The sequence below is a fragment of the Antechinus flavipes genome, chromosome 1, assembly GCF_016432865.1.
Source record: "Antechinus flavipes isolate AdamAnt ecotype Samford, QLD, Australia chromosome 1, AdamAnt_v2, whole genome shotgun sequence".
Classification (NCBI taxonomy): Eukaryota; Metazoa; Chordata; class Mammalia; order Dasyuromorphia; family Dasyuridae; genus Antechinus; species Antechinus flavipes.
In genome coordinates, this window is record NC_067398.1 from 62435837 (window position 1) to 62463231 (window position 27395).

At 34.7% G+C, this 27395-nt stretch overlaps 1 protein-coding gene and 1 long non-coding RNA gene across 2 annotated transcripts in view; one reads left to right on the forward strand and one right to left on the reverse strand.

Moving 5' to 3' along the window:
• Nucleotides 1–27395, reverse strand: part of WNK2 (WNK lysine deficient protein kinase 2) — a 229901-nt gene that overhangs the window by 79192 nt on the left and 123314 nt on the right. The window contains 3 exon segments of the mRNA XM_051983917.1: nt 2821–3112; nt 17621–17840; nt 18418–18506. Coding sequence (XP_051839877.1) covers nt 2821–3112; nt 17621–17840; nt 18418–18506 — 601 coding nt within the window.
• LOC127553311 (uncharacterized) lies at nt 9535–25661 on the forward strand. The gene is made up of 3 exons (XR_007951721.1): nt 9535–9645; nt 18439–18514; nt 23991–25661. It is a non-coding gene; the product is annotated as an uncharacterized LOC127553311 (long non-coding RNA).

Below are 27395 nucleotides of genomic sequence, written 5' to 3' on the forward strand. Positions count from 1 at the left end.
TGTTTAGAGAGAAAGAGAATGCATTGGGGAATGTAAACACATATTTTATCCTAGAGATAATAAGGGGTCACTGGAGTTTATTGAGTTGGGGAGTAATATGATCAGTCTTATAATGGCAGTTAAAAGACTGGCAGAATTCACAGCAGAGCAGTAGAATCACTCGAATAGGTCTTGTCTACATTTGGTATACAGAAAAAATAAAGCCACAGAGTAATATCTCAGTATTCTGGTTACTGTCCCATTACGAATCCAAAGTGTATGTCTGGATCTTCCATCCAGTATTCTATGCATTATCAAGTACACTACGAGCCTAGCTTTTTACAAAACAACCATACAATCCATAACTTTGTTGCTGTTCATCAGGCAGAGATTTGGTTCGAATTCAACTTTGGAAACTGCAGAAGCTTGGCAATTGATCCATCGTGGCATCTTTGTCAAATGTAAGTCAGGATTATAATGGTTTTACTGAATATTAAAGCTTGAGAAGGGGCCTTTTCAGATTCACTGAAGCTTATTAAATATCTCCATACAATTAACAAGCTTGTTTCACTAAAACTATTGTGTCTCTCAGTGGAAAATTCCAAGATGGTGCCCATGGAAATTGTTCATTCTACAGCTTTCATTGCAATAAAAATGAAAAATGACAGCTGGTTCTCAATCCTGTCTTTTTTGTTCCCATATCCCAAAGGAAACTCTCAATGTCAGCAATAGCCTAACTGCTGGCCTCAGGATTTGCATGTATCAAATGGCAACCTTCTTTGCCGAACTCAATAAGCAAAGTGCTGCTAGTACAGCAGTGGGGAAAGCCAATTTTGCCAACATACTCTTGCAGAGAGCAAAAAGAAAATGAAAAGGCATGTCATGAGTGACAGTGGTAAATATTTATGACCTGATTCAATTTCTCCCTCTTCTCTTTTGTAATCAAATAAAAATAAATGCATTCAGATGTTTAATTTAAATTTATGGAACAAAATTGTGAAGAAGCATTTATCACTCACTCCATAATGTAGCCTGGTTTAATGGATGGTGTGCTTGGCTTGGAGTTAGAGGGACTTATGTGACACTGAGTATCTGTGTGACCCTGTAACCTCTCTTCATTGATACAATAGAGACAATAATACCTTTAGTACCCATCAAACACAGCAAATTAAAACACTTTGCAAACATTAAGATGCTCTGTAAAGTACTTAGCACAGAACATAGTACACAGTAAGCTTTTGATAACTTCTTCCTTTACTCCCTTTTTCTTTTTCCTTCTTCTCTGCTTTCCCCTCTGTAATTATTACTATCCTTTGCATATTCTGTCATCCACAATAATTAAGTAAACAGCAAGATTTACAAGTTGCAATTCTGAAAGCCTAAAGTAAGATTTGATCTTTAAGTTTCAGTAAGAAACCAAGTGACAAGTAAATAGAACTAACTCTTCATATTACTTCTTCAGATTTTTGGATTTCCTCTGAATTTACCCAACAGTACTTAAGTAGAAACATAAGTAAAGTCAAAACTAATGGCCAAGCGTGTAGAAGTAACATTATTTATAAGTTGAAATAAACAATTTACAGCACTTTAAGTGGGCATAGATATTAGATTATTTGATTAAGGAAGGAACCTAGGTGTTTAAGGGATTCTACTAGTTCAAAGGTTATGTCATCCCTCAATAGAGTGATAATTCTTATTCCTTCCCTGTTTTTCCCTTCCCTAATTCATGGTGCTCTCTGCCTCCAACTGTTACCCAAATGATTTTTTTTTGGTCACTGATCATGTCACTACATTTCTCAAAATCCTAGGATTTCCTATTTCCTCTAGAGTCAAATCTGTTTGACATACAAGGTGCTTCACAATCTGCCTGAAACTTACATGGAAAAACTATAAAACTGAGAAAGTATTTTCATGCTCCCTGCCTGGAAAATATTCCCTTTCTTCTCTCTGCATCTTAGAATTTCTGCTTCTTTTCAAGCTTAGTTTCCATTCATGAAGTTTTCCTGATCTTCCCCAATCTATTAGTGCTACTGCTCCATTCCCGATTGCATTTTGCATACATTGTAATTACACATATTGTCTCTTCCAAAGAATGACAGCTTCATGACGGAAAGAACTGGTTCACTTTTATCTTTGAGTCTCTAATATTCAGTTCAGTGTATTAGTTTAAATAATAGTTTAAAGAAAGGCGTGTTGTGAGCTGATTGCTAGATGCCCTCCCATAGCCAATGCTTTTGCCAGTTTAATTTAAGCCCATGACCCAACATTTATATATCTTTCAGGTTTGCAGTGTGCTTAAAAACACTTTATCCTAGGGATTAGATGCCATAGACACTGCTATAGATGAAGAAACTGAGACATTAGAGAATCTAGATGGACTTGCCCAACATAACCAAGTACCAGAAATATGAGTCAATCTCAGACCTTTCCTGATTCCAAGCCGAGTATTCTTTTTTAACTATATCACACTGCCTAGTACTCAGTCCTAAGAACATTAAAAAGAAAAATAAATGAGCCCATCATGACCTTACCAAAAAAAGCACATAGGTTGTATTGTCTTAAATTTTCTATTAAGAAGCTACAAATCCCCATTTCACAGTATTTTTTTTCTATATACAATATGAAAACGATTTTACTGATTTTTTAAAAAATCCTCCCTCCCTTTACAAAAAAAAAAAATTAAACAAATTAAACAAAGCTTTTAAATAGGTATATTAGTCTCAGAGAACATATTTGACTCCAAGCATAAATTGTAAATGCATGAAGTTACAAGTCATGCTGGAATAGGGTTCTGCTATATTACAATTATATTTTCCTTGTAAAGAAAAAAAGCAGACTTACATGCCACTGATGTGGCGCTTGTAGGAAGTTTCGGCTGAAAGAGATGCTGATCAGCTTCAGGCTCCTCAGGTTCCAGCGGAGTCTGCTGGCCCACATGAGAATGGTATGTGACCTGAACCTGGAGTTGTGCCTGTGGCAACTTGGATTTATCGAGGATTTCTGAATCCCGGCGCTCTTCAGACTGCACAATAGGCCAGATCCTCTCTCTCCTCCACTGAATTAATGCCACTCTATCCCGAATTGACTTTGCCACTATCTTGACATCACTTTCATGAAAAAATCCAGACTCAATCTGGAAGGAAAGGTACACGGAAGGTAAGTCTGTCTACTGCATGCACAGCAGAGAAAAGCAGTCTCCTTAAAATAAACAAACAAACCAGTCCCCCAAAATAATGAGTACGAAATGTAACAGAATTAAGGCATAGGTAGGATTCACTGACATCATAACTTATCTATCTTTTCTAGAACACAGTTGAGATCGTTAGCAAGAAAAGAAACATATGAAAAACAACTCCTGGAGGCATAAAATGGGGCACATTTCAGGGTAATTATCAGTATGCCTTTCCCCACAACAAAAACCACCTCAATGAAACTTGGACATTGGGTAACAGAGTATCCTGGTTCCACCAGCAACATCTCTGAGAGCCCTTAGGGCAGTTACTTTAAAGTTTCCTGTGTTTAGTTTCCTTAAATCTCAAGTCAAAGGGTTAAAGAAGGATGTCCTCTTGAGATCCCTTCTGCCGCTAGTCTATGATTACGTCTATGATTCCCCATTCTGAGGTCTCATCGTAATATCATGCTGTGTTCTTAGAGGTTATGCCAATAGAACACCAGTGGGTCCTTCCAAATAGGCAGGAAGCTGGTATGAGCTGATGCCTATCTGGGTTTAAGAACCAGTCAAAGGAAGGTTGGAGGAGCTTATCACCAGACTGGTTTTGGAGGGCTGACTTTATCAACCTGAAATCTACTAGACTGGTGAAAAGAACTATCACTGCTTTTTAAAGAGCCCATGATGATAGATGAGGGCCTTTCAGTATAGATCTTATGGGAGCCTTCTGCACCAAGGTAAGTGCTAGAGTCTTCCTCGTTTTATAGATTGGGTAATCGAAATTGCCAAGCCATACAGCTAAAAAATGTTTGCAGCAAGATCTGAATCTAAGTCTTGGGTGCCAAATCTAGCCTTTATTTTGCTTCTCTTTTCTGCCTTTCAAGATGCAGAAGGATTGTGATCTTCATCAGTGAAAGAAGTATCTGTTATCACTCCCCGCAAAGCACAGCTCCTTGAAGCATGATAAATTAGATATAAATCCAAACTCAGTTCATTAGTAACACATCATAATGACTTTAGAAATATAGCTGCAATATAAATTGAGCCTTTCAAAAATTAAATTCAAAAATATTATCAAATTAAATATTTGTAAAGTATTTAGTTCAGCGTTTGGCACATAACAGGTGCTTAATGAATCTTTGCTCTCTTCCTTTTTCCCCCTGCCCCAAGCAAAAAAAAAAAAAAAAAAAAAGAACCTTCCAATTGGAAGGTAAAGAATGAAGTCACATTGAATTGCCGACAAAGAAATATGAGTAAACAGCAAGATAATATGCAGATGGTTTAAAATGAGTTTATATTTCTGTTTATTTATTTCTAATCCCAATGACCCGAAGACATTTGCAAACACTATCAATAAACATTGAAAAATCATGGTCCACAAGAGAGCTCTCAGAAAACTAGAACTGGGAAAATTTCCAAATTTTTGAAAAGGAAAAAAAAAGAATATATCTAGAGTAATACAAACTAGTATTTTGATAAATATTTTTGATAACCTTTTAAAATAATTTTGATAACTCTGCAAAATTCTAGATGAGAGAATCAAAATAATATTTGATACACATTTAGAAAAAATTCTGATGATTTCACCAGGAGATAGTACACATATTCACTAAGATAACCACCACAAACTAATTGAATTGACTTTTTGAAGGATTACAGGGTTGAGAGATGTGACAAAGGGATTGAATTGTTAAGATGATGGAAATGTCAGTCAAATTTCAAAATTATTTTTTGTCAGGGATGAACTTAAGTCATTTCACTGGGATTTAAAAAAATCAATTACAAAACAAAAGAGAAATACATAACAGATTTTCAGGTGACAAAGAAATGATAATAATTTTAGTGAACTACAAAGTCAACTTCAGCAATAGGAAAACTAACAAGATCTCTAATTCTTTGAATACAACAGAGCTCAGACCAAAAATAATAATCATTTCCACAGCATTCTTACTATTTTCAAAGTGCTTTATATATATCATTTCATTTGATCCCCAGAACAAACTGATAAGGTAGGAGGTATAAGATATTCTCATCCCCATTTTACACACGAGGAAATTGAGGTTCAGAGAAATTATATAATTTTCCTATTGGCACTTAGTTACTAAGTATCAGAGGAAGGGTTTGAATCTAGATTTCCTACTTTTTGTTTCTGTATCTCCAGTGATTGATTGATTCCATTGAATCTACCAACCTGTTTGCTACTCTAGATTGTCTTTGTGATAGAAAGTTGCTACTGTGCTCTTTGCTGATTTGATTTAAGCATTATCATTTGAAAAGGAATTGTGATAAATGGAAGTATCCAGTAGGGCATTGAGGCAGGACAGAGAAAGGTCTGGAAATCATTTCATTGGAAAACCAGACAGAGGAGGAAAGGGGAACTTTCTCCAAATTTCTGTGCTATAATGAAGTTCAAAACTAGAACTGATGATGAGAAGACTTGAGAAGAGAGACTTGAGCTCAAAAAGAGATAGCCTTTAAATAATAAGGCTATACACATGATGACGCTATCTGGCTTCTTTTGCAAAGCTATTATGTTATCTTATTTGATTCTCTTATGGAAACTCAGAGGAACACTCTAAGACAGCCAGGCGACCCAATGAACAGAAGACACAGTCTGGAGTGAGGAAGACCAAATTTCAACTTTGGCTTCAGAAACTTATTAGCCATGCTACACTGGGCAATTTACTTTACTGTTGCTTGCCTCAGTTTCCTCATCTGTAAAATGGGGATAATCTACCTCCCAGGGTTGTTGTAAGGGTCAAATGAAATAAAATGTGCCATGTTTTGAAGACTTTAAGCTAAAAATAATAACAATATTAATATTTCAGTCTTTATTATATATACCGTATATACTCGAATATAAGCCGACCCGAATATAAGCCCAGGCCCTTAATTTTAACCCAAAAATCTGGGAAAACTTATTATATCAGTAGGTTTAGGTGGCGCACCGGTACCCGCAGAGGAGGAGAGCGGGTGCCGGTATATGTATGTAGAGCGGTTGCTAGCATTAGTATACAGTCCGGTTACCGACTGTGATACTACATGAACAGCCACATCACCGTAGCAACGGCCAGCCCTGTAGTATCACAGTCGGCACTCGCGCTGTATACTACACAGCAGGGGGGCATTCAAAGGGATATTTACACATGTTTTATCTAGTGACTCGAGTATAAGCCGAGGAGGGGATTTTCTGCCCAAAAATTGGGCAGAAAAACTCAGCTTATACTCGAGTATATACGGTAAGCACTGTACTAAGTACTTTAAAATTATTACTTCATTTGAATGGACCAGATGATCTCAGAGGCCCCTTCTAACTTAAGATTCTATGACTACAAGACCTTAACTACCACAGTCCCAACAGCAAGCTTAGCATCCCAAATGAAGTTGTTTCTAAGATACACCAACATAAAAGAAATTACTCATCTCTGAATGCCTGACATTAGCCAGCAAGAAAGCAGCAGGCAAAGAAAATGAATTTGAATTGGCTTCAACTTGTTTGCCCATTCATTTCTGTCCATGGTAATTTCACCCAGCAGGGATATCCCACAGAGGCTTAAGGTTTTTCTAGCATGACTAATGATGTTTAAAGACGATTGTTAAAGACCTTTAACAATGGAATCCCACATTTTACTTTGCTTTGTTCCATGTCAAATCTATAGCCAATTGCCCCATATTTTCTGTACGACGTCTCTCTGCCTGTTTCCTTGGATTTACCACCTGGAGCTGTTCCTTTCAAAGAGTATTTTTTACCTAGGACCAAATGGCACCAGATTTAACTGATGCTACTAGAACACCACAGGGAATTTCACTGGGAGCTTTGGGAGATCTTGCCATGTAGTTTGCAATATGGTAAATGACTCTTTACTCAAACAGAGGAAATGAAAAAAGAAGGGTAGGGAAGTAGAAAGGACATTAACTTCTGGAATTAGAAAGCCCTGGTTGGCCAGTCCACTTACTGAATATGTAATCATGAAAAGTGGGCTACCATTGATTATGGGCTACTATTTTCTCATCTGTGAAGTGAGGGTAATAATACTTATCCTACCTACCCCATAAGATTGTAGGGAAGAATAAATCTTGCGAACAAAGAAACAAAAAAAAAGCCCTTTGCTATTTAAATGTGAACTGGCAAATGAATGCCGGTTACTCAAATCCTAGTTAATGGACTTTCACTGTCTGGACTATCCAGAAGTCATGTTCTGTATGCTTATAAAAATCTAATGTTTCTCAGCCAATACAAAAAGGTCTCATAGAAAATAAAGTCAGTAGTTCTGCTCTTGCAAAATCATACTAAAAAAATTGGAGTGACAGAAGGCTATTAAATTCCTGACCTTCTAACAGCACCACATACCAATTTAGACTTGGTCCTCTGCCCATTTTGTGGCGATGCCACAGGGAGAAGCTTTTTTTAATCCACAAAAAAAGCAAGTAGCCAGAAGTCAGAGGTACAATTCTCTATGCTTTCACATACTTTGCCTCTGCCAGAGACCAAGCTGAAAATGAGAATGACTTGTATGTGTGTGTGCAGGGAGGAATCCAGAAAAAAATTCAAGAAAATTTTGGTAACCGAGTTCTCTTTACCTTCTAAGCTACAAACCTAGAAACAACAGTCGATTTTTTAGTGGAATTCCATCTTTAAATGGAAAAAATAGATGAAGCCTAAAAGCAGCAGTAGCATTATCATTTGATTTCCATAACTTCTGATTTCAGTGAATCTTCACAACAGCTCTGCAAAGAACTACAAGGGCTTTTGCTTCCACTTTACAAATGATGTAATATGCTCAAAGGTAGCTATGTAATTTGTTGATGGTCACAGATACCAATGCTAGGAGCATCATTTGAATTCAGGTCTGTCCTGATACCAATATCATTGTTTTTTTCACTGCAATAATCACATAAGTTTGTAAAGAGCTGTTTTTCACATAGTATTCTCCCAAAAGAGGCGTCTGTGAGATATCTTGTAACTTTTTTTTCCTCATAACTTTCAAAGACAGAGCAGTACTTCATCCTAATATGTTTACAACAACTTCTTGAGGAGTATAGCAAATGATAGGAAACCAAAGATAGCAATAAAAGTAAAAGCAATAGTAGAGGCAATGAATGTTAAGAAGCAGCAATAGGAATGAGAAACTCAGAAATGAATAAGAAAAAGAGCCAGAGACAATCAGTCAATCAATCATTCAATACCTCTACCTTTGCCTCTGTCTGTCTCCCTTCCTCTCTGTCTCTCACTCTCTCACACACACACACACACACACACACACACACACACACACACACACACAAAGATAGAGCATATAGAATTGTAGGCAACAAAGCAAAAATTGTCATGGTAGAGCATTATAGAACTGAGAATTGAAAAGGAGACTGGAATGAAGGAACCATGTGACATAGAACCACATAGAGAAAAAAGCATGGGCCTTATCTTTGACTAATGCCATGAGTCATGTGGAATATAAGTCCAGGAGAGAAGTTAATGCTATAGTGACCCTGACTTTCCTCCCCCCAAATATGGGGAGGCTTACTCTTATGGTAATGCTTTCAGAATCACAGATACAGGTCTCTGTGGGAAGTGGTATGGTAAGTACAGGAGACAAGAAAGGAGAAGGGGCTGGGTTTTTTGTTTTTATTCTTACTGTCTCTAGATTGGGGTGTGAGTCTGCCTATTTAAAATCTCATTAAGTAAAATTCATTCTGTATTTTTTTGGGGAAAGATAAGAGTATCTCTTTGTTGAAAAAGAAAAAAAATGTTGGGATTTGGAGACATGAAACCAAGACTGAATTCTTAACATGAATAATTGCTAGGTGAGTATTAAACATGAGCAAGTCAATTCATCTCTCTGAGACTCTATTTCCTCATATGTCAAATGGAAACCAATAATGCATAAGACCACAAAACTCACAAGCTTGTTGTAAGGAAATTGTTTTGTAAAGCTTGCAAAAAAGTAAGCTACTATTTAAGGTTGAGGGTTCATTTGTTCTTTCATTTAGCGCTTATTCCTAATGGGTCTCCAGAAGCAGCTTAGTTCAAGGCACTAAAAAAATGCCACTGAAAAACATGATGTCTGAAGACCACTGTTTCAGAACAAAGCAGATATCCCACTTTGTTTTACAAATAAAATCTCTCATTGGAGAGACAATGTCTAAACCCAGGAGACAGATCCCAATATTAGACAGATAGTACATGAGGGCAGATCAGTTACTGACATTTTAAATGTGTAATTGCACAAGTGGCTTCATGACTTCACAGCTGTGCCATAATCCTCAATTGCTAGCTACTCAAAGTGGTGACACACTCAGGCAATATAAGGTTTCAGCCTTTCATGCCTTAGGCCCCCCACCCAGAGATATAGGGGAAGGGTGACACTATCATGTGCTACATGAGGAGAGAGAGAATCTGTCTTCACTATTTACACCAAGATATTTTCTTATTATAGGAAAGGGACAAGATTAAATAATGAGAAAGGGAGAGGAATGGGAACACAGAGTGAAAAAAGGTAGGGTCAAACCTTTTTAATTTTCTGCAATCTGAGCAAAAATTAGTCTATTAGTGAAATCTAAGATGTGTAAATTACAAAAGAAAAAGAAGGTGTAGTAGCATTAAAAGAGGGCTTAAACTGAAATGTAAAACAAAATGAGAATGCTAGTTTTCTTGTCTGAAATGTAAAGATTTTAGTTCAATTGTAAAAGATTTGATACTCAAAACAAAAATATCCCAATGACTCAGCAAATTAATTTAAACTAGAACTCACTCTCTTTCTATAAATGTGTGTGTGTGTGTGTGTGTATGTGTGTGTGTGTACACACATACTGTTGTTCAGCCATTTTTTATTGTATCTGAATCTTTTTGAGACCATTTGGAATTTTCTAAGGATATGGAGGTGGTTTGACATTTCCTTCTCCAGCTCATTTTACAGACAGGGAAACTAAGGCAAACAGGGTTAGGTGATTTGTCCAACGTCACACAGCTATTATGTGTCTGAGGCAAGCTTGGTATTCCTAACTCTAGGTCTGACTATCTATCCACTGTACTATCTAGCTGCATGTGCATGCACTTTTACTTATGTGTGTGAATACAGAGTTTTGCTTATTAGACCACGTCAACCTAAAATACAGATTCATAGGCTTATTCTGGGTCTTATTCTGTTCTAAACATTAATCACTGATTTGGATAAAAACATGGAAAGCATGATTACCCATATTGTGAATGACATAAAGCTGAAATTAACTGAAATATCATATAGCATAATTGGAAGCCTTCAAAATCTTGAGAGAGAAATGATGTGGGCAGGATTCAACAATAATAAATTTAACTTGATATGCATAAAGTATTCTATTTGTATATTTAAAAAAACCTACAATTTTATTCTACCAAATTAGTGCAAGGTGGGGACAAAAGAATAAGACGGGAAGTTGCTTTGAAGATATTAGATCACAAGATCATAAATGTAGAACTGGAAGTTACTTTAAAGGTCATATAATCTAATCCCATTATTTTAACAGATGATGAACCTGAAGCCAGGAGAAATTAAGTGATTTATCCTAAATCACATAAAAGTTTTATGTGGAAGAGGAAGGATTGGAGAAAGGGTCATTTCACTCCAAATTCAATTTTCTTTCTACTCTATTGTGACCTAGAAAGGATCTAGGTATCTGATTCAGATTTCTCTGAATACCTAGTAGGGCACCAAAAGATATTTTTGCTCTGAGAATCTCTCTTCTATATCAACTAAAATTTGATACTCACAATTCTTTTAGTGTCATCAATGAGGAATTCAGTTGTGTTAAAAATTCTTCTCTTTTTATATGTCTATATCCCTGGGAATACTATTGAGGATTTTAATCTTTTTTTATGAGTCTAATTTCTTGTAGAACATAGCATAATATGCTTGTAATGCTACCAGTGGCCAGCAGATGGATAGCCGTGGTTGGGTTTATTGTATTGTCCTAATAGGGAAGCTTCCCAGAGGTGTGAGGACAAGAGGGATGAAACAGAACATTCTTTCCTACTTAGTATCTTAGCTCTTAGAGCTGGATGTGACTTTAAGGATAATCTGGTCCAACCCTCTCTGTTTATAAATAAAGAAAGCTAAAGGTGTGAGAGATGAGTTGCCCATAGTCACATGGGTAGAAAGGAGAGCTGGGATTCCGAGCCAAACCTCCTAAACTCTAGATCCAGCAGTCTTTTTTATCCCATGGTCTTATTATGCTTTTTTTCCCCCTGCAGTAAATGTTCCCCTCCATTTTAGTTAAGGTAACAAGGAAGATCTATTCTGCTTTGTCTAATGATCGATCACTCAGAGCCAAAAGTGTAAAGATACAAAAACCAAAAAATGTTTTGTTGTGCCTTGGCTGCTCTGAAACTGCTCAGTAATCCAATTCTAGTTTTCCCTTTTCTATTCTTAAAGAGAAATATTGCTAACATTGCTTTGGGTGTCAACATTCTCTGGACTGAGACCCAGCTTCCCAAATGCTTAAAATTAAAAGGCTACTTCAGTCTCTGGGAATGAGAAGTCCTAACTCCGGGCTTTCTATTTATCAGATACAAGACATTAATTTGCCTGCTTAGAGCTCACAGAAATTAGGTTGCTGCATCTTCCTGGTTCTTTATCTTTTTTTTATATACAAATGTATCTTCTGCTCCACAAGTCAGAAGGATCAAAACTTAGAGAAATGGATGAAATCTGTCTGTACATTTTTCAATTTACTATTTTACAATCACAAAATTTTCTCTCTTTTATAAGCATAAGACTTTTCTATTTGGTATTTTAAATTGACATGGTATGTGTGTGTGTGTGTGTGTGTGTGTGTGTGTGTGTGTGTGTGTGTAGATGTGTATATTTAAATAATATTCTGTTGGCTTCCAATCTGACATATGTCATAGACCTGCTGACACAAACCGCTTTTATAAATAGGTCATGGTCATCACTGTGCTATCTCTAGCTTACTATTATTCTCAATACTTCTACAAGGTCAGTTCAAGAAGGTCTATTTAGGAGATCAGAGGTTTAATGACTCCAAAGAAGAGATGAGGAAGCACCACACCTCAATTCTACTGCAAAAGTAGAAGGTACATCTCTGAAAAGGGAGTGGAACACTGCACATATTTTCAAATTTTTTCAATATGCTGAGCACAAGAATTTTGTGGATTCTTTTCTCTTTTTCCTGTTTTTATTATCTTTAAAACTGTGATTATTCTCTGAGAAGAGCAAAGGGAAGGAATACTAGGCAATGTAAAGATAAATAATTATCAATAAACTTATTTTTTAAAAAAACAGATGATAGATTCAGAGCATGAAAAGGACCTTAAAAGTCAGATAGTTCAACACAATAATTTATTGATACAGAAACTGAGGACCAGAGAAATTAAATGGCCTGCCTAAGATCACTTGCATTCTGCTTAAAAGACACAATTAAATCTGAATTCAGATCTTCTGACTCTAGATTAAACATTGTCCTGTTACCTGGCTTCATTATTGACAAGTGAAGAAGTAAAACCATTCCCTCAGCAGGTATATAGATTGATTCCTTCTAAGATGAGAAATTCTTTGAGAAGTGAAAAGCCAGAAAAATCACTGTGATGTACAAATCAGGATAGGAGAAGACTAAACAGTGATAAAACACACATTCAAATTTCTCATGCTGAATGTTGAAATAGACAAATTTTTGTTTAAAATTTTTATATTTATAATTAAGATTGTCAAAAATTATAATATGTTAATTCAAGTTTGTTAAATATTAGTTACATAAAATTAACTTTCTTTTAGAGTATTATAGAGTACAAATAATAGAAATAGTATTTCTCTATGTGAGCAAAACATGATAACTTTCATAATATCCTTACAAGAGAGTAAAATTCAGGCTAGAGATTAGATAAAAGTCAAAACAGTTTATAAGATTAGCAATTAATGGTTGTATGTCTATATTTAAGGGGCTCTCCAAGTGAAATCTCTTAGAATTTTGCTCATGGCCCTACTCTGCTTAGCATTTTCATTGAGGATTTGATTGGAATCATAGCATGTGCAAATTTCAGAACTGTGTTTTTATAAGACTGGGAGAGAAAGGTAACTACAACAGAAGACAGAAGCAAAATTGTTGGAATGCTAGGCCTCAAACAACAATATTACATTTATCCTTGTTAATTCCAAATCCTTCACTTAAGTACAAACACCATCTACACAAGTACTAGATTAAATCTATCTATCTGTCTTGGCAGCCGTTCACTCAAAAAAGATCTAGAAATTTTAATTAATCACAAGCTCAATTAGAGCCAACAGTATGACTCAGCTTATTTAAAAAAAAAAAAAGCCAAAATATTTTAAGCTGTATTGATTAAAATATTAAAATGTAATGCCTAAAGAGAATTCATTAAAATATTAAAATAAAATGTCCAGATCAAAAGTTAGTCATTCCATAGCATTCATGTTAGTAAGAAGACAATTGGAAACAATAAGTTTGATTCTGGATATTACATGCTGAGATGCAAAGACAACATAAAGTAAAAAGGGATGGGAAATATGTAGACACCCTCTTATACAAGGAATAGCTCATTAGTGATTCATATGAAGAGAAGACTTAGGAGAAATGAAAGATGTGAAAGGTTATCATTTTCCCATAAATTATCCCATGCCACTTCAGTGTAAAGAGAAGGTTTAGGGTTAGGGTTAGAAACCACAGAAAAGCAGATTTCAGATAAACATGAGAAAGAACTTGCAAATAATTCTATTCAAGACCTTAATTTGCTTCATGGAGATTCATTTTTGCTTGTTTGGCTATCTATGTCTGAAAGAAATACATTGAGATCAACAATTTTTATAACTTCAGGGTCTGTTTCTTCTTGTTATTATTAAAATGTTAAGTATTTAGATGCTATATACCATTTGGTAAATCTTACTGTAAATTAACATAACGATATTAATTTTTTCTTTCCTGCCATGTGGCTATAGCTAAGAGTATTGAGAAATGAAAAGAAATTGAATGTGAGCATGAGAAAATTAGGAAGTAGGAAGAGATTTTAAAGCAGAAGTCCCAAGAAGAATAAGCACTGATGGATTCTCTAACAGAATTATTAATAAATAAAAATTTTATTTTTTATTAATAAAAATTGTTGCTGGTGGGGGACAAAAAATACTAAGATCTGAGAGAAGGGCATAGAGAAGGAGGAGAAAAAATTACAAAGACAAATGTCAAACTTTCCCCTAGGACAGCTTCCTTCCTTTCTTCCTTCCTTTAGAGTACAACTGAGAAATACTTCTCTTTGGAAAATGGGACACAGGATAAAAGAAGTATTATACCCTAATAATCCTATCCTCCAAAGTCTAAATAAATAGCAAGGTAAAGTGTAAACTGACATTTCTAGTCTGCAAAAAAGGAATTTCTCTCTGAATGACGGATTCCAGATCTATCTAAACAACATTGTTCATTTCCTAATCTTCACTTTTCTGTGTTTTCATTGAGATGACACCTGGATTGAGGCAAACAAAACCAGAAGAGTGATGTAGGAGAAAACAGGTGTTGCTTCGGGGTGAACAGCAAAATTAACTAATTACACATTTATTAAACAAAGTACTTGTACTAACTTGTGTAAAAAAAAAAAAAAACCTGATTTCTATAGATAAAAACTGAAATAGTTCAGCATGTATTTGTGGAATACATCAAAACCCAAATTAGTGTTATCTGAATTAACAGGGGTTTATTGCTCCAAATCATTAGATTGAACAAGTCCAAAATAAAGAGCTTGTCAGAATACACTTCAGTAATCAGTGAAAGAAAGAATATTTTGAAGAAGTCCTTTAAATGAGGTTACAAGGCACTGCCTAGGCTGGCTGTGAATTTTATCTTAACTCTTCCAACTTGTGAATACAGCTCCTGGTGGATGTGGGTTTTACAGAGACCTGTCAGCTAGGTAGGCAAGCTCTTGCTTGGCAGGCTTCCAAACACAACCACTTAGGAAGTGGTTGTTTCCCTGGGCGTAAGTCAAGTTGACTGGTCTAACTAGATGTGTATTACTTTCACCTGTAAAGTGGTATTTGGTCAGGTGTTCCTCCATTCACCACATCTTTGTTTGAATTAAAAGTTGATGGAAAGCAGATAAATAATAAGAAAAGAAGCTTCTTGGACCTATAATGGTCTTACTTAGGCCTAAGGCACCTCAGTGAACAGCACTATAAAATCACTCTCTCAAGCCCAGAGTTCTAATTTGAGATTCAAACTGCACGCCTATCTGGCACTCAACCAGGAAGCATACTGCAGTGAATGAGGGCACCGGACATGGAGTCTGGGAGGCCTACAATCAAATACTGGCTCAAGCACTTAAAGTTAGCCTTGGAGTTCCCATCTGTAAAGAGAGAATTGGACTTACCGGCCTCTAAGGACTCTTTTACCTCTAAATATATTATCCTGGGGACACACAAAATAAAGTTCAATCTCTCTGCATCCATCCTTCCCAAAAGAATTGTTCTTCCTTCTGGATTCCCTGCCTATGCCAGTGCTGCCATCATTCTCTTAGTAACTGAAGCTCAAATACACCTTTTCTTTGTTTGTGTCATTCTCCAAGTCAAACAATTTTCTCAGTTCTTTGGAGGATGTGACCTCTGAGATATGTTTTGTAATCCTAGCTTCTTTTCTCTGTCAATTGCTTATATATTGGTAAAGACTCTCATTATTGTGTACTCTTAATTCCAGGCTCCTAATTAGGCTACTCTTCTCCAGGCTCTTGCCTATCCAGTTCATTCTACACATTGCCATCATATTAACCTTCTGAGCAAACATCTGATTACCATGATAACATGTTAAAGTTATGTAGGATATTATGGGTGACACTACTTTTATGCATGTTGCATCTCTTGTGCTTACTATATCCTATTTAGGAGAATGAAATAAAATCACCAGGAAAGTAAAGTGGGCCAAAGTAGAGATGCTAGTTAAAGGCCCACAGAATTCCCGGCTAACAGGCCACAACCAAATGATCCAGGCTCCACATTGCTCCAACTATCACTAAACTACAATGGAAATTTCATTTACTAATTTTGTGATTTTGGGCACTCTTGGATTTGGGCCCTTGGATTCTTCATTTGCAAAATGAGAGTGTTAAGCATAATAACCATTTTCAGCTTTGAATCTATAATCTTATGTTTCCTTGGCTATGTCACCAAGTGAAATCCCCTCCTGGTACGGGCCACATTGGACATGTCAATATGATACTCATAAAAACACTGGGATTATATTACTCCTTTGCTAAAAACAAACACTGCCACAAAACTAATTTTAAATAGTTCTGTACTATATTCCAAATAAAATTTAAACTGTTTCCTCCAATACTTGAAGGGCTTCATTACCCAACTTCAACATATTTTCCCCAATCTTTTTACAATGCTCTTTTCTATGCACATCAATGCACTATGATTAAACTGAGTTACTCATAATATTCCACATGACTCTGGCTAAGTGACTCTGGACAAATCATTTAACAGCTTCCTGCTCTAGAAAACTCTAAGATACCAAGTTGCAGAGAAGGTGCCAACATATACTGATAGAAGGATTTTCCTCATCTAGGAAGTACCAATATCAAGGCTATCAGAGATACAGTGCCTTTCCCTATCTTCTACTCATAGACAACAGTTCTTGTCTCTAAGCCTTTGCTTATGTCATCACTTCAAATAAACACAAACCCTCTTCACTTATCACATTCTCCCTTGATTTAAGTTATTTTATGACTTATCTCCACCACTAGACAAAGAGCAAGAATTGTGTTCTAATCATATTTGTTTCCCACAGTTATTACTATGATTTCCAGTATATAGTTGGTGCTCTATATCTATCAGGCAAATGCATGAAAGAAAGGTATGTATATCCCACAATCTGACAAGGAGAGGAGAAAAAAGATGAGAGGAAGAGAGCAAAGGAGAGGGGAGGAGAAGGAAAAAAACATGGATATCAGAAATTAAAAAGTTCGATTACTCTTGCAAAAAAGCTTAGAAATTTAAGCATTTGCTTCCATAAGCACAAGCCACTAGAATTAACCAAAGGAATATATTAAAATTATCTCTTATTTCTCTCAGTTTCTAAATTACATCGAGGATCTAATGTTTCATTTTGTGGCCTTTATCCAACATTTTTCCAATTCTGTTATTAAGTTGCTTTTTTTTTTTCTATAAATCACGTCTAATAAAATTTCTGACTATATTTCAAAACATACAACATAAAAATGATTATTACTGTACTAATTTCCATTGTTATAACTATCCAATAATTTTCCCATTAAAATTATAAGCTTATTTCATTAAATTCATTTATCTTTTGAACTATGGTTCAAATTTTTTAAATATAGAATTACTATGTTCTCTCTGTTCTCTAGATGCTTATAGCTTTTAAAATTTATGAGATCAGATTTTTTTGTCCTTTTATTTTTTTGACAGTTACTACTTATGCATTTATTGGGGAAGGGAGGAGATAAAGAAAGTTCATTTTTACCATTTCTTGTGCAACATCATCAGGAGTCTCCTTCTCCAAATCAAAAGTAAACTCAATTGCTCCATTATCTTTGGGTTTTCCTTTTAGTTTCTTAGGATCTTCAACCCAGAGCCTTAAGGCAATAGAGGATTTCCTACCATGGTCCTCTTCTGCTAATTCCACTCTTACCCCAGTGTCTTCCGCAAAAAAGGCATGACCCAATAAATCTTTAATTTCATATCTGGAGAAGGACAAAAGCAAATCTTTAGGTGGCAAAATAATAGACAATATAAGATAACTGATGATCTTCATAAAATTCAATGAAATATGTTCTTCAAATTAATTGTCTTGGAGCTGGCCATAGTGCTGAACAACTAATCCTTAACAATTTCCTTATAAATATTTGCTATAAATTTTCTCCCTCCCCATGCTCTGCCCTACCTCCCCACCCCCATTCTACATCAAAGGAGAATATACTTGTTGACATTGAGTACCTAGCTATGTATCATAAACAACTTCTATCTCTTATGTGTTATACCTTATTAAATTAGGTAAATATTCTACTTAAACCAGATTTACTTATACCTTTAATAAAAGGTATAAGTTCACCCACAACAATTTTATTAGCTCTGTTATTTCAAATTGGCCAACACATAAAATATCTAAGACATCCCTCCCTTTGTTTAAGTCTTAACCAATTCCCTTTTTTTTTTTTTTTTCAAAATTCTTTATTTCTCTTTTAGGAAATGAACCAAATTTCAATCATTTTAACTTGAAAAATAATGCAAATATTCAATTATGTTTCACTGAAAACTAACCTTTCTTCTTTGTTTTTGCAGATGCATTCCCCAATAATCTCCTTAATTTCAGGATCATGTACTTTTTCAAAGCTGGCTGGTTTGATACCCTGCAAAGGTAGGAAAAACACACCAAAGTTCATTTTTAAAACTGAGAAAACATTAATTTCTAGATGTAGTGCTGTGACAATAAATCTATCAATGAGTTATATTGCAGGAATGGATAAAATAATAAAAAAAATTTGATGAGAAGCTTAAGGGAAAAAAATGAGAGGGCAGAACATCATTAGCTCTTAATTTTGCTTATTCCTGCTATATGAAAATAGTTTATTTTTTACTTGTTTAGAAATAGAAAAACTACCACCGAATACTACCTAAGTAAGATCCAGAAGCAAGTGAACACAACAGTTCAGTAAACATTATTCAGCATAAATTATTGAAAAAAAAAAAAACAAAGTTTACACCATCGTATTATGTCACATCACAAAATACACAACTGAACATACATAACTGAAATGTGTATGTGTATATATATATATGAAAAATTAGCCAAAAAAAAAAAGATTGCCAGACAAAACAAAGTATTGCTATTAATCACCATACGGGAAAAATTATTCAAATCACCAATAAATGTACATTTAAATAACTCAAGCATACAGCAAATAAGTGAAGATGACAAAAGAAAAGAAAGAGTTAATAGATTATTCATAATTAGGAAGAGGTTGTGGAACATAAGCACAAAAATATACTTTTTTGGTAAAGCTGTAAAATTAATCTAAATACCCTGAAAAACAATTTGGAATTACATGAGAAAAATTATTAAATTGTTAATGATTTCATCATAGGGCACAGAAATCAAAGTGGTCAAAGAGCTTCATATATGCTAAAATATTTATAATAACCCTTTTTCTGGTAGCAAAGAGTCAGGGAAAAGTCATTGCCCATTAACTGGCAAATTCCTGAACAACATGTATGTTGAATATAACATAATATTATTCTACCACTAGAAATAATAAATATAAACAATTCAAAAACTCTTGGGAAAATCTTTATTAATTGATTCATATAATAGTAAACAGAACCAAATGAAGAATATACTTAATAATTAAAATAATGCAAATTAAAATAAACTCAATTTGTTCCCTGCTGTGACCAACCTTGGACCAGAACAAATGAAAATGCAGACATACTTCCCTTTTGCCAATGGGATGAGGACTATGAATGTGCAATGTTGTATTGCATCATCAGGCACTATATTAACTGGTTTTACTTAGCTGTATTTCTTTGTAACGAGAGTTTAAAGTAGAGGATAAGGTATACTAGAAAATGATTGGAGTATAAAAAGTAGATGACATCAATTCAACTTCAAAGGAAATTCAATTTAAGGATGAAGTTATCACTTCTAATCCATTCACATCTCATTTTTCCAACATAAAAAAAAAACTTACTTAAAATTTGAGTTTTTCTATGCCAACAGGCTAAAAATTGTGCATACTTTTTAATCCAGCAGTGTCTCTACTGTATTCCAAAGAGATCATAAGGGAAGGAAAGGAATCCACATGTACAAAAATGTTTGTAGCAGCCTTTTTTGTGATGGCAAGGAACTAGAAATTGAGTGGATGAACATCATCTGGAGAATGGCTGAATAATAGGTAATGGATTGTTATTGTTATATAAGAAAAGATGAGCATGATTTCAGAAAAGTCTGGTAAGACTTCCATGAAGTGATGTTGACTGAAGTGAACAGAACCAAAGGAACATTGTACATGTGACAAAATTATTGTGATGATCAACTGTGATAGACTTGGCTCTTTTCAACAATGCAGTGATTCAAGGTAATTCCAATAGATTCGGAATGGAAAACACTTTTTTTTTTCCTGGCAATCTCTTTGTATGTTTTGACTAATTTTCAGATATATATAAATATATAATATATATGTTTCAGTTATGTTAACTATTTGGTGCTCATTTTGTGATATATGGCATAATGATGGTCTAAACCTAATTTCTATCCCAATCCATATGCAGAGAAAGAAATATGGAGATTGAATGTGGATTGAAGCATAGTAATTTCATCTTTTTATTTTTTTTTTCCTCTTGGTTTTTCCCCTTTTAGTCTGATTTTTCTTGCATAGCATGACAAATATGGAATTATGTTTTTAAAAATTGCACATATTTAACCTATATCAGATTGCTTACTGTCCTGGGGTAAGGAAAGGGAGGGAGAGAAAAGTTTGGAATACAAGGTTTTATAAAAGTGAATGTTAGACAAAATGATTTTGGAAAAATAAAATAATATTAAAATTTGAGTTCCTGGAGGAAAGTGATCCTAATTTTGCATTTCTTTGTACGGTCCCCCACTAATTGGCATAGTGCCAGTAAGAGTAAACAATTAATGGACACCTGTGGTTGGTTATTTTTTAAATATGATGCAAGTCATTCTTGTTAGTGATACTTTAAAATAAATTTGTGGGAGTCACAACAATTAAATTTGTAAATCTTCCCTTTTATGTCTATCACATGGGAGTTTTACTTGCATTGTGTTTATGGAGTGTGAGCCAAAATTTGACAAGATCCATTTTTGAAAGACGTTCTATGATAATTTTTATGCTCTGAAATGAGAGCTAATTCAATCTGATATATATCTATCATGACAGCTGCAAGTTAACGGCTTTCACATGTTTTGTCATCATTGCAAGAAGAAGCAACAATGTCATAGTTTACTCTTTTAAATTTGAAACCATATTATTCCTTAAATGTAGGATTTAATGTTTGGATTGGAGTTCACAAAAACTTAGTTAATTCTTATGGCCAAATAAAGTTTGTTTATATAAAACAGAGTATAATCACTAAAATAACTTGGGTTTCTGGGTTTGTCACCTGGTGACCAGGTTTGTTTTTAAAATTGCACACTTTAAGAAACCATTAAAAAAAATTTTTTTTAACCTTATCTACTCCTTTTCCTGCCATCATTACTAAAGAATTCATAGAAAGGATACATAAGAGACTCTGAAATCTTTTCAATGAATGAAGTCAATCTTTAAAAGCAAATCTAGCTTAAAAAAAGAATTCTATAAATGTTTCTCTATGCTAGGTGGATTTAATGACACACATTTGCCAGGTATAACTATTTCTGATAGTTCTCTAGAAACTATTTGTATACATAATAAGGTGAAACCAAACTCACCTGTGCAATCTGGTACTTAGAGACAGCAAAACTTATACTGTTTATTAACTTACTGGGATATACTGAAATTTTTTGGGAACAGATGCAGTACATTAACTCAAGAGTAAGGGGATATGAATAAAAAACCATTTTTGTTGCTCATCATTTTGATGAGTGATCTCAGGCAAGTCACTTATCCCTTCACCTAAGTTTTCCTTATTAGTGAAATGAGGGGGTTAGATGTCCTATCTTCAGCTCCAATTGGTCAAACTTTTACTATGTGCAAAATATTGTTCTAAATACTGCCAATACAAGGAAAAGCAAAAACATCATTCTTGCCCTTCAAGCATCTGAATCTGTGATCCTATGATATTGGAACATCCATCAACAACCTTGGAAATGCATCTTATTTTATGCATTTCTACTGTATTCTCTGGTATCTCAAAATGAAGTTTATCAACTGTTGATTGTGGATCACTAAACTTGACTATATTTTCATCCATTCCTTCTCTATTTCTGGCTTGAAAGGCCTTTGTGCTTATTGCTCCATTGCAAAGCTGCCATTTTTCTAACAATCCAATTCTATTCAATACTGATGAACCACCTACCATATGGAAGGTACTAAGGATACCAAAAAAAAAAAAAAAAAAACCCACAGCATCATTACTCCAGGAACCTTCTAGGAATGGCAGAACATAACACAGGCATAGTGAAGTAAATATACAATAACTACAGGAGGAAGCAAATTCTAAAAATGGGATGACTGGGGAAAGCCTTGGCGAGAAGGTAGGATAAGAACTGAGTCATGAAGTAAGAAAAATATTGATTGTTGGAGATAAATGCACTAAATGCATGGAAAACCTACAATACTGCTTGGAAGTAGGCAAAGGAGTGTCCAGTTTGAAAAAATTTAGTAGTCCAATTTGAGCAATCTGAAAGTATATGAAGAATAGTAATAAGAAAGGTAGATTGGAGAGATGGAAGGGCTTTATATACCAAGCTAAGGAATTTGCATTTTATCTTGGAGGCAAAGGGATAGTTTTAAGCAAGGGAGTAAATTGTTCAAACTTGTTCCTTAGGAAAATTAATTAATATCTGTAAGGGGCAGATTATAAGTTAAGAACAACTAGGCAAGAGGTAATGAAAACTTAGTATGATAGCCAGGTGGGTAGAAAAAGGAAACAGAAGTAAAAGATGCTGTCTATGGAGATAAAATCAATAAGATTTGGCAACAGACTGGATGGGGGGGCGGTGTTTTATAGTGGCTTATTTCCTTCCTTTCTTTTGGCAACACTACTTTTGTGTGTATGTGTGTGGAGATAAGAGGTCATCTTCATCATTGCTCTGCTCAAACTGAAAGAAACATAAATTATTAGAGTTAGAGGGGGAATCTTAGTAAATATCTAAAATCAGCTATCCCCAGCCCAGCCTCACTCATTTTACAAATGAGGAAACTGAGTCCTCAGTTTATCAGCTGTTGATTGTGGATCACTAAACTTGACTATATTTTCATCCATTCCTTCTCTATTTCTGAAATGAAAATATGAAAAGGTAAATGAAAAGAAAATGGAATGATAAAAAATTATACTGAGATTTTGAGACCTAACAGAAAGAAGAAAAATACTCTCAATAGAAAGGGGGAAAAAGTAGATGTAGAAGAAAAGATGTTTGTTGTTTAATGTGTTGCATTCATTCATTGGGATAATATTGACCAAGCAAATAATCATAAACTTAGTTTGAAAGAAATTTAAAGGTCATCTAGCCAATTTCACTCATGTTACAGATAAAAATCTCAGAAATAAATAGTGTGGGATTAGAATTTGGGAGAAAGAATTGGAGTTGTTTAAGCAAATCTAGGAGTCATCTGCATAGAGATGATAAACTTTTCTGAACTGAATAGATCATCAAAAAGGAAGAGAAAAGTGATTAAACAGAGAGTTCTGAACAGATCTATAGAGAATTCCTAAGCTAAGGATGATGGCTGATGAACCAGAAAATAATACTGAAAACAAATGGTGAGAGAAGTAGAAAGGAAGTTTCTTAATCATAATCCCTCCTACGAAGGGAGCAGTGTCCCAGAAGACATATCCAGGAAGGTGGGTGATGAAACATATAAAATGAGAAAGAAAAATCAAGTAAGATGAGGACAGGAATAAGAAAACAGAAATATTATCTTCTCACATAACATATAACACCATGTGAGAAGAATATATTTTCTCTTCTCTGAGTCAAAATGTCTCAAATCTTTTTGCCTTATAGAAAATTAGCTCTTGCTATTTAAAAATCTTTGTTTTGATGAAAATTTGTTTTTCTGTGCTCTGGAGGAAGAGTGTAAAAGGAAAAAGTTGGATAAGAATTTATTTCTAAAGGATAGAAATATTCTAAAAAGCTTTTAAAGGTTTTTTCACAAAACTGCCCATCTTTTCAGATACAGACACAGCTGGAAGAGATTTCAGAGGTAACTGAATCCAACCTTTTCATCTTAAACATGAAAAAGCTAAAACCAGAATTGATTCATGATATGGTGAGAAGTGACCAGCTGGCTTATAGGTAAAACTGCTCTATAAATAGATGTTCTTTCTTATCCCTGTCATCTTTGAACAGTATTAAATGATAACTTTATGGGAACAATGAAACATCTTGTCTACTAATTCCTAAAAAATGAAAAATTTAGCTACTAGCCTTTATGAAAAGAGGAAAACATTTTCACCCCAAAGTCAAAAACACTTTTCAGGGACATTTCTACATCACTGCTTTTCTTCCGTAAGTCAGAGCATCAATGTAACATAGTGTCCTTTAGAGGGGAATGGAAAGTACTCTTCCTAGAGGGAATTTCTAGGAAGGAATCTCACAGAAAGCAAACTCCAGAGGATATTTAACCATGATGACTTCATCTAGTGTCAACACTAAGGACAGATATCTTACAATACAAACAAGTCCCAGAATCTTTCAGGGGTAAAAGGGATAAAGAGGGCAGACAGTAGTTCTCCCTCATCATAATGATTAATAAAGAAGAAATATAGTTTTGCAAATCCTTTTTTGTTCTTCTAAAACTGTAACAGGTTAAAAAAAAAAGAAATAGCACAAAAAAGAAACAGCGATTTAGTGGAATAACCCAAAGAAAATAAGTATCAGAGAACTCTAAAATTCCCAACTCTCTTAGCTTGGGGAGTGGAGGAGAAGAAGAGTCAAGCAAATAAATACTACAATACTCCAACTAATTTAGCACTCCCACTTTTTGAGCCTCTGTTTTTGCCTTTGTAAAATGAGAAGGTTGGTGACATATATATATGTAATCCCAGCCCCTGGAGAATTTGAAGCTGGTGGATCTTCTGTGCTTGGAGGTTTTGAATTGTAAACTCTGATAAGTGGTGATAAGATCCCAAAGCCTAAGGGGGCCTTAGGAGGGTTGAGTTGGTCGAGGTCAGAAAAAAAAAATGAAGTCAGATCTCCCCTGTGACTAAGTAGTGGAAATTTAGCCTATGTACTTTCATCCTCGGAGAGAGAGGAGGACCTACTAGTCATCCATCAGTTCATACATACATATGAAGTATATACATGGCTACATGAATAGAGGCAGCTAGGTGACTGGATCACTGGACCTGGAGTAGGAATTCTCAAGTTCAAATATACCGTCAGACATTTCTAGCTGTGGAACTGTAGGTAAGCCATTTAACCTGTTTGCTTCAGTTCTGCCAACTGTAAAATGGAGATAATAAAAACACATTTCTAGGGTTGTAGGAGGATTAAATGAGATAATATTTGTAAGGTGTTTAATATAATGCCTGATGCACAAAAGGTATTACATAAAAGCTAGCTATTATTATTGTTAACTTGGTAGATAAAGGGATAGATAATAGATAAAACAAAAAAAAAAAATGAGGAGGATTGAAATGGACCTATAAAAGCCCTTTTCACTAACATCCTAAAAGTAAAATTCTGTGAAACCGATTTAAGTCCAAAAATGGCAGCATTTTTGCCAGATATAGAACAGAAGTTGGCCTATTTTAGTGCTGGTCTCTCATCTAATATGTTACTAGTTCAAGGTATAAATCCTGTGATGGTCCCTAAGGCCCCAGGAAAATGAAAAGAGGAAAAAGTGGAAAATGTGATTTAGGGCTCTAGAATAGCAATATTTTTATTTTTAAAAATACTATCAGGAAATATGAGGTGTTAAGGAGTTAAAGCTTATTGAAATACTAACCCTATTACATCAAACAACATTGCCCTTTTCTGGACTTCTTGTATAAGCTCAATACACAGCATTTGCAACAGTTCTCACAACTGGCATATGATAATCCAATATCCATCATGCCTCTGGAATCAGCTGTTCTGTTGATCTTAGAGTTTAAAAATAGTAGCTGCTGGCTTCTAATTATGCACTTTCTCCTGTTGCCCTGAATTTATCACTTCAATAAAAGAAATGTACTTTAAATAGGTTTTCTCAAAGCAGAGCCAGCTTTTATACTGTCCTACCCTACCTATGCATCTCTCCAAATAGGTTTCTTTCTATAAGACTATCTATCCTACGATACCCCAAACCCGCAATGCACATAATTCACACTCCACAAGTGTCTCTCACCAAAGAAATTAGAAAGTAGACTTGAATGTATCCATCTTTCTTTGTTACATCCTTCCCATTGAAAAATATGATATTCCCAAATATCATTTTTCTTGATTCTTTCCAATTACAAATAAAATAGGATGGAATGGTTAGGGCAAAGCGAAGAAGGAGAGAATTGACACTTGCCAAATAAAATCAAGTTTATCCCTAACAATTCCAAAGCCAAGATAAAAAAGTAAATTATTATTATTAAATCATTTTTAAACCCTTTCTGATACAGTTGGGTGTCAAGTACCGAATAATGTAGGTACAACACAGTCTCATGATTCTAATATTCTTTCCCCCCTAAACCATAATTAAAGAAACTGTATTTCAAATAAATCCTCACATTAGGTACCCAGAAGTAATAAATAACTGGATTAATAATTTGACCTGTGTAAAACTCAGGACTGAAAAGACAGGAGTACACATGTTGCTAATCAAATAGAATTTGACCTGTGCAAAACTCAGGACTGAAACAACAGTAGTGTACATTCTAATCAAATAGACAGATAATCAAATAGACATTAAGCACCTACTGTGTGCCAGGCACTGCTAAGTGCAGGAAATACAAATAACGGCCAAAAAATTTAAAAAGTTAAAAAGTAGGCCCATGCTTTCAAGGAGCTCACAATTTAAAAGAGGAGAAAACATACAAACAATTATGTGCACATAAGATAGGACAAGCCTGTAAAAAAAATCAAAAGTCTGGAACTATATAGTAATATGGGACACCAAAAACCTATTTGTTACTTTGATTTACTGGCCAGCCTCAACTCATCTTAAGCTTTAGCACTCTCAACACTATCCTACAAAATCAGACCGTACTTTTTCATTTGTCTTCTGGTACCTGCCATTGCTCCCATTTTCTATACAAATCTTTTAGAAATTTCTACTAATCTCCTTAGATAATCCATTACCAAGTCCACTGCCACTAGCGGATACCAAGGATATCGCGCCTTATACTACAACTACTATACCTACAATGATCCTCAAAAATATTCCCTAGAGAGAAACACAGAAAGAATGTTAGAGAGCAGTTTTATTCAACACACTCAAACTAGAGGTAAAAATGATCATGAATAACAAAATTCAAAGGATCAAACTCCTATGATATGTACTACATATTTGCAAAGTGTTTAAAAATAATTTTGTTATCTACCACATGTGGCTATAACTTATTATTATTAAGGTCTTATTCAGCAATCAGTGTCATATAACTTTTGCATA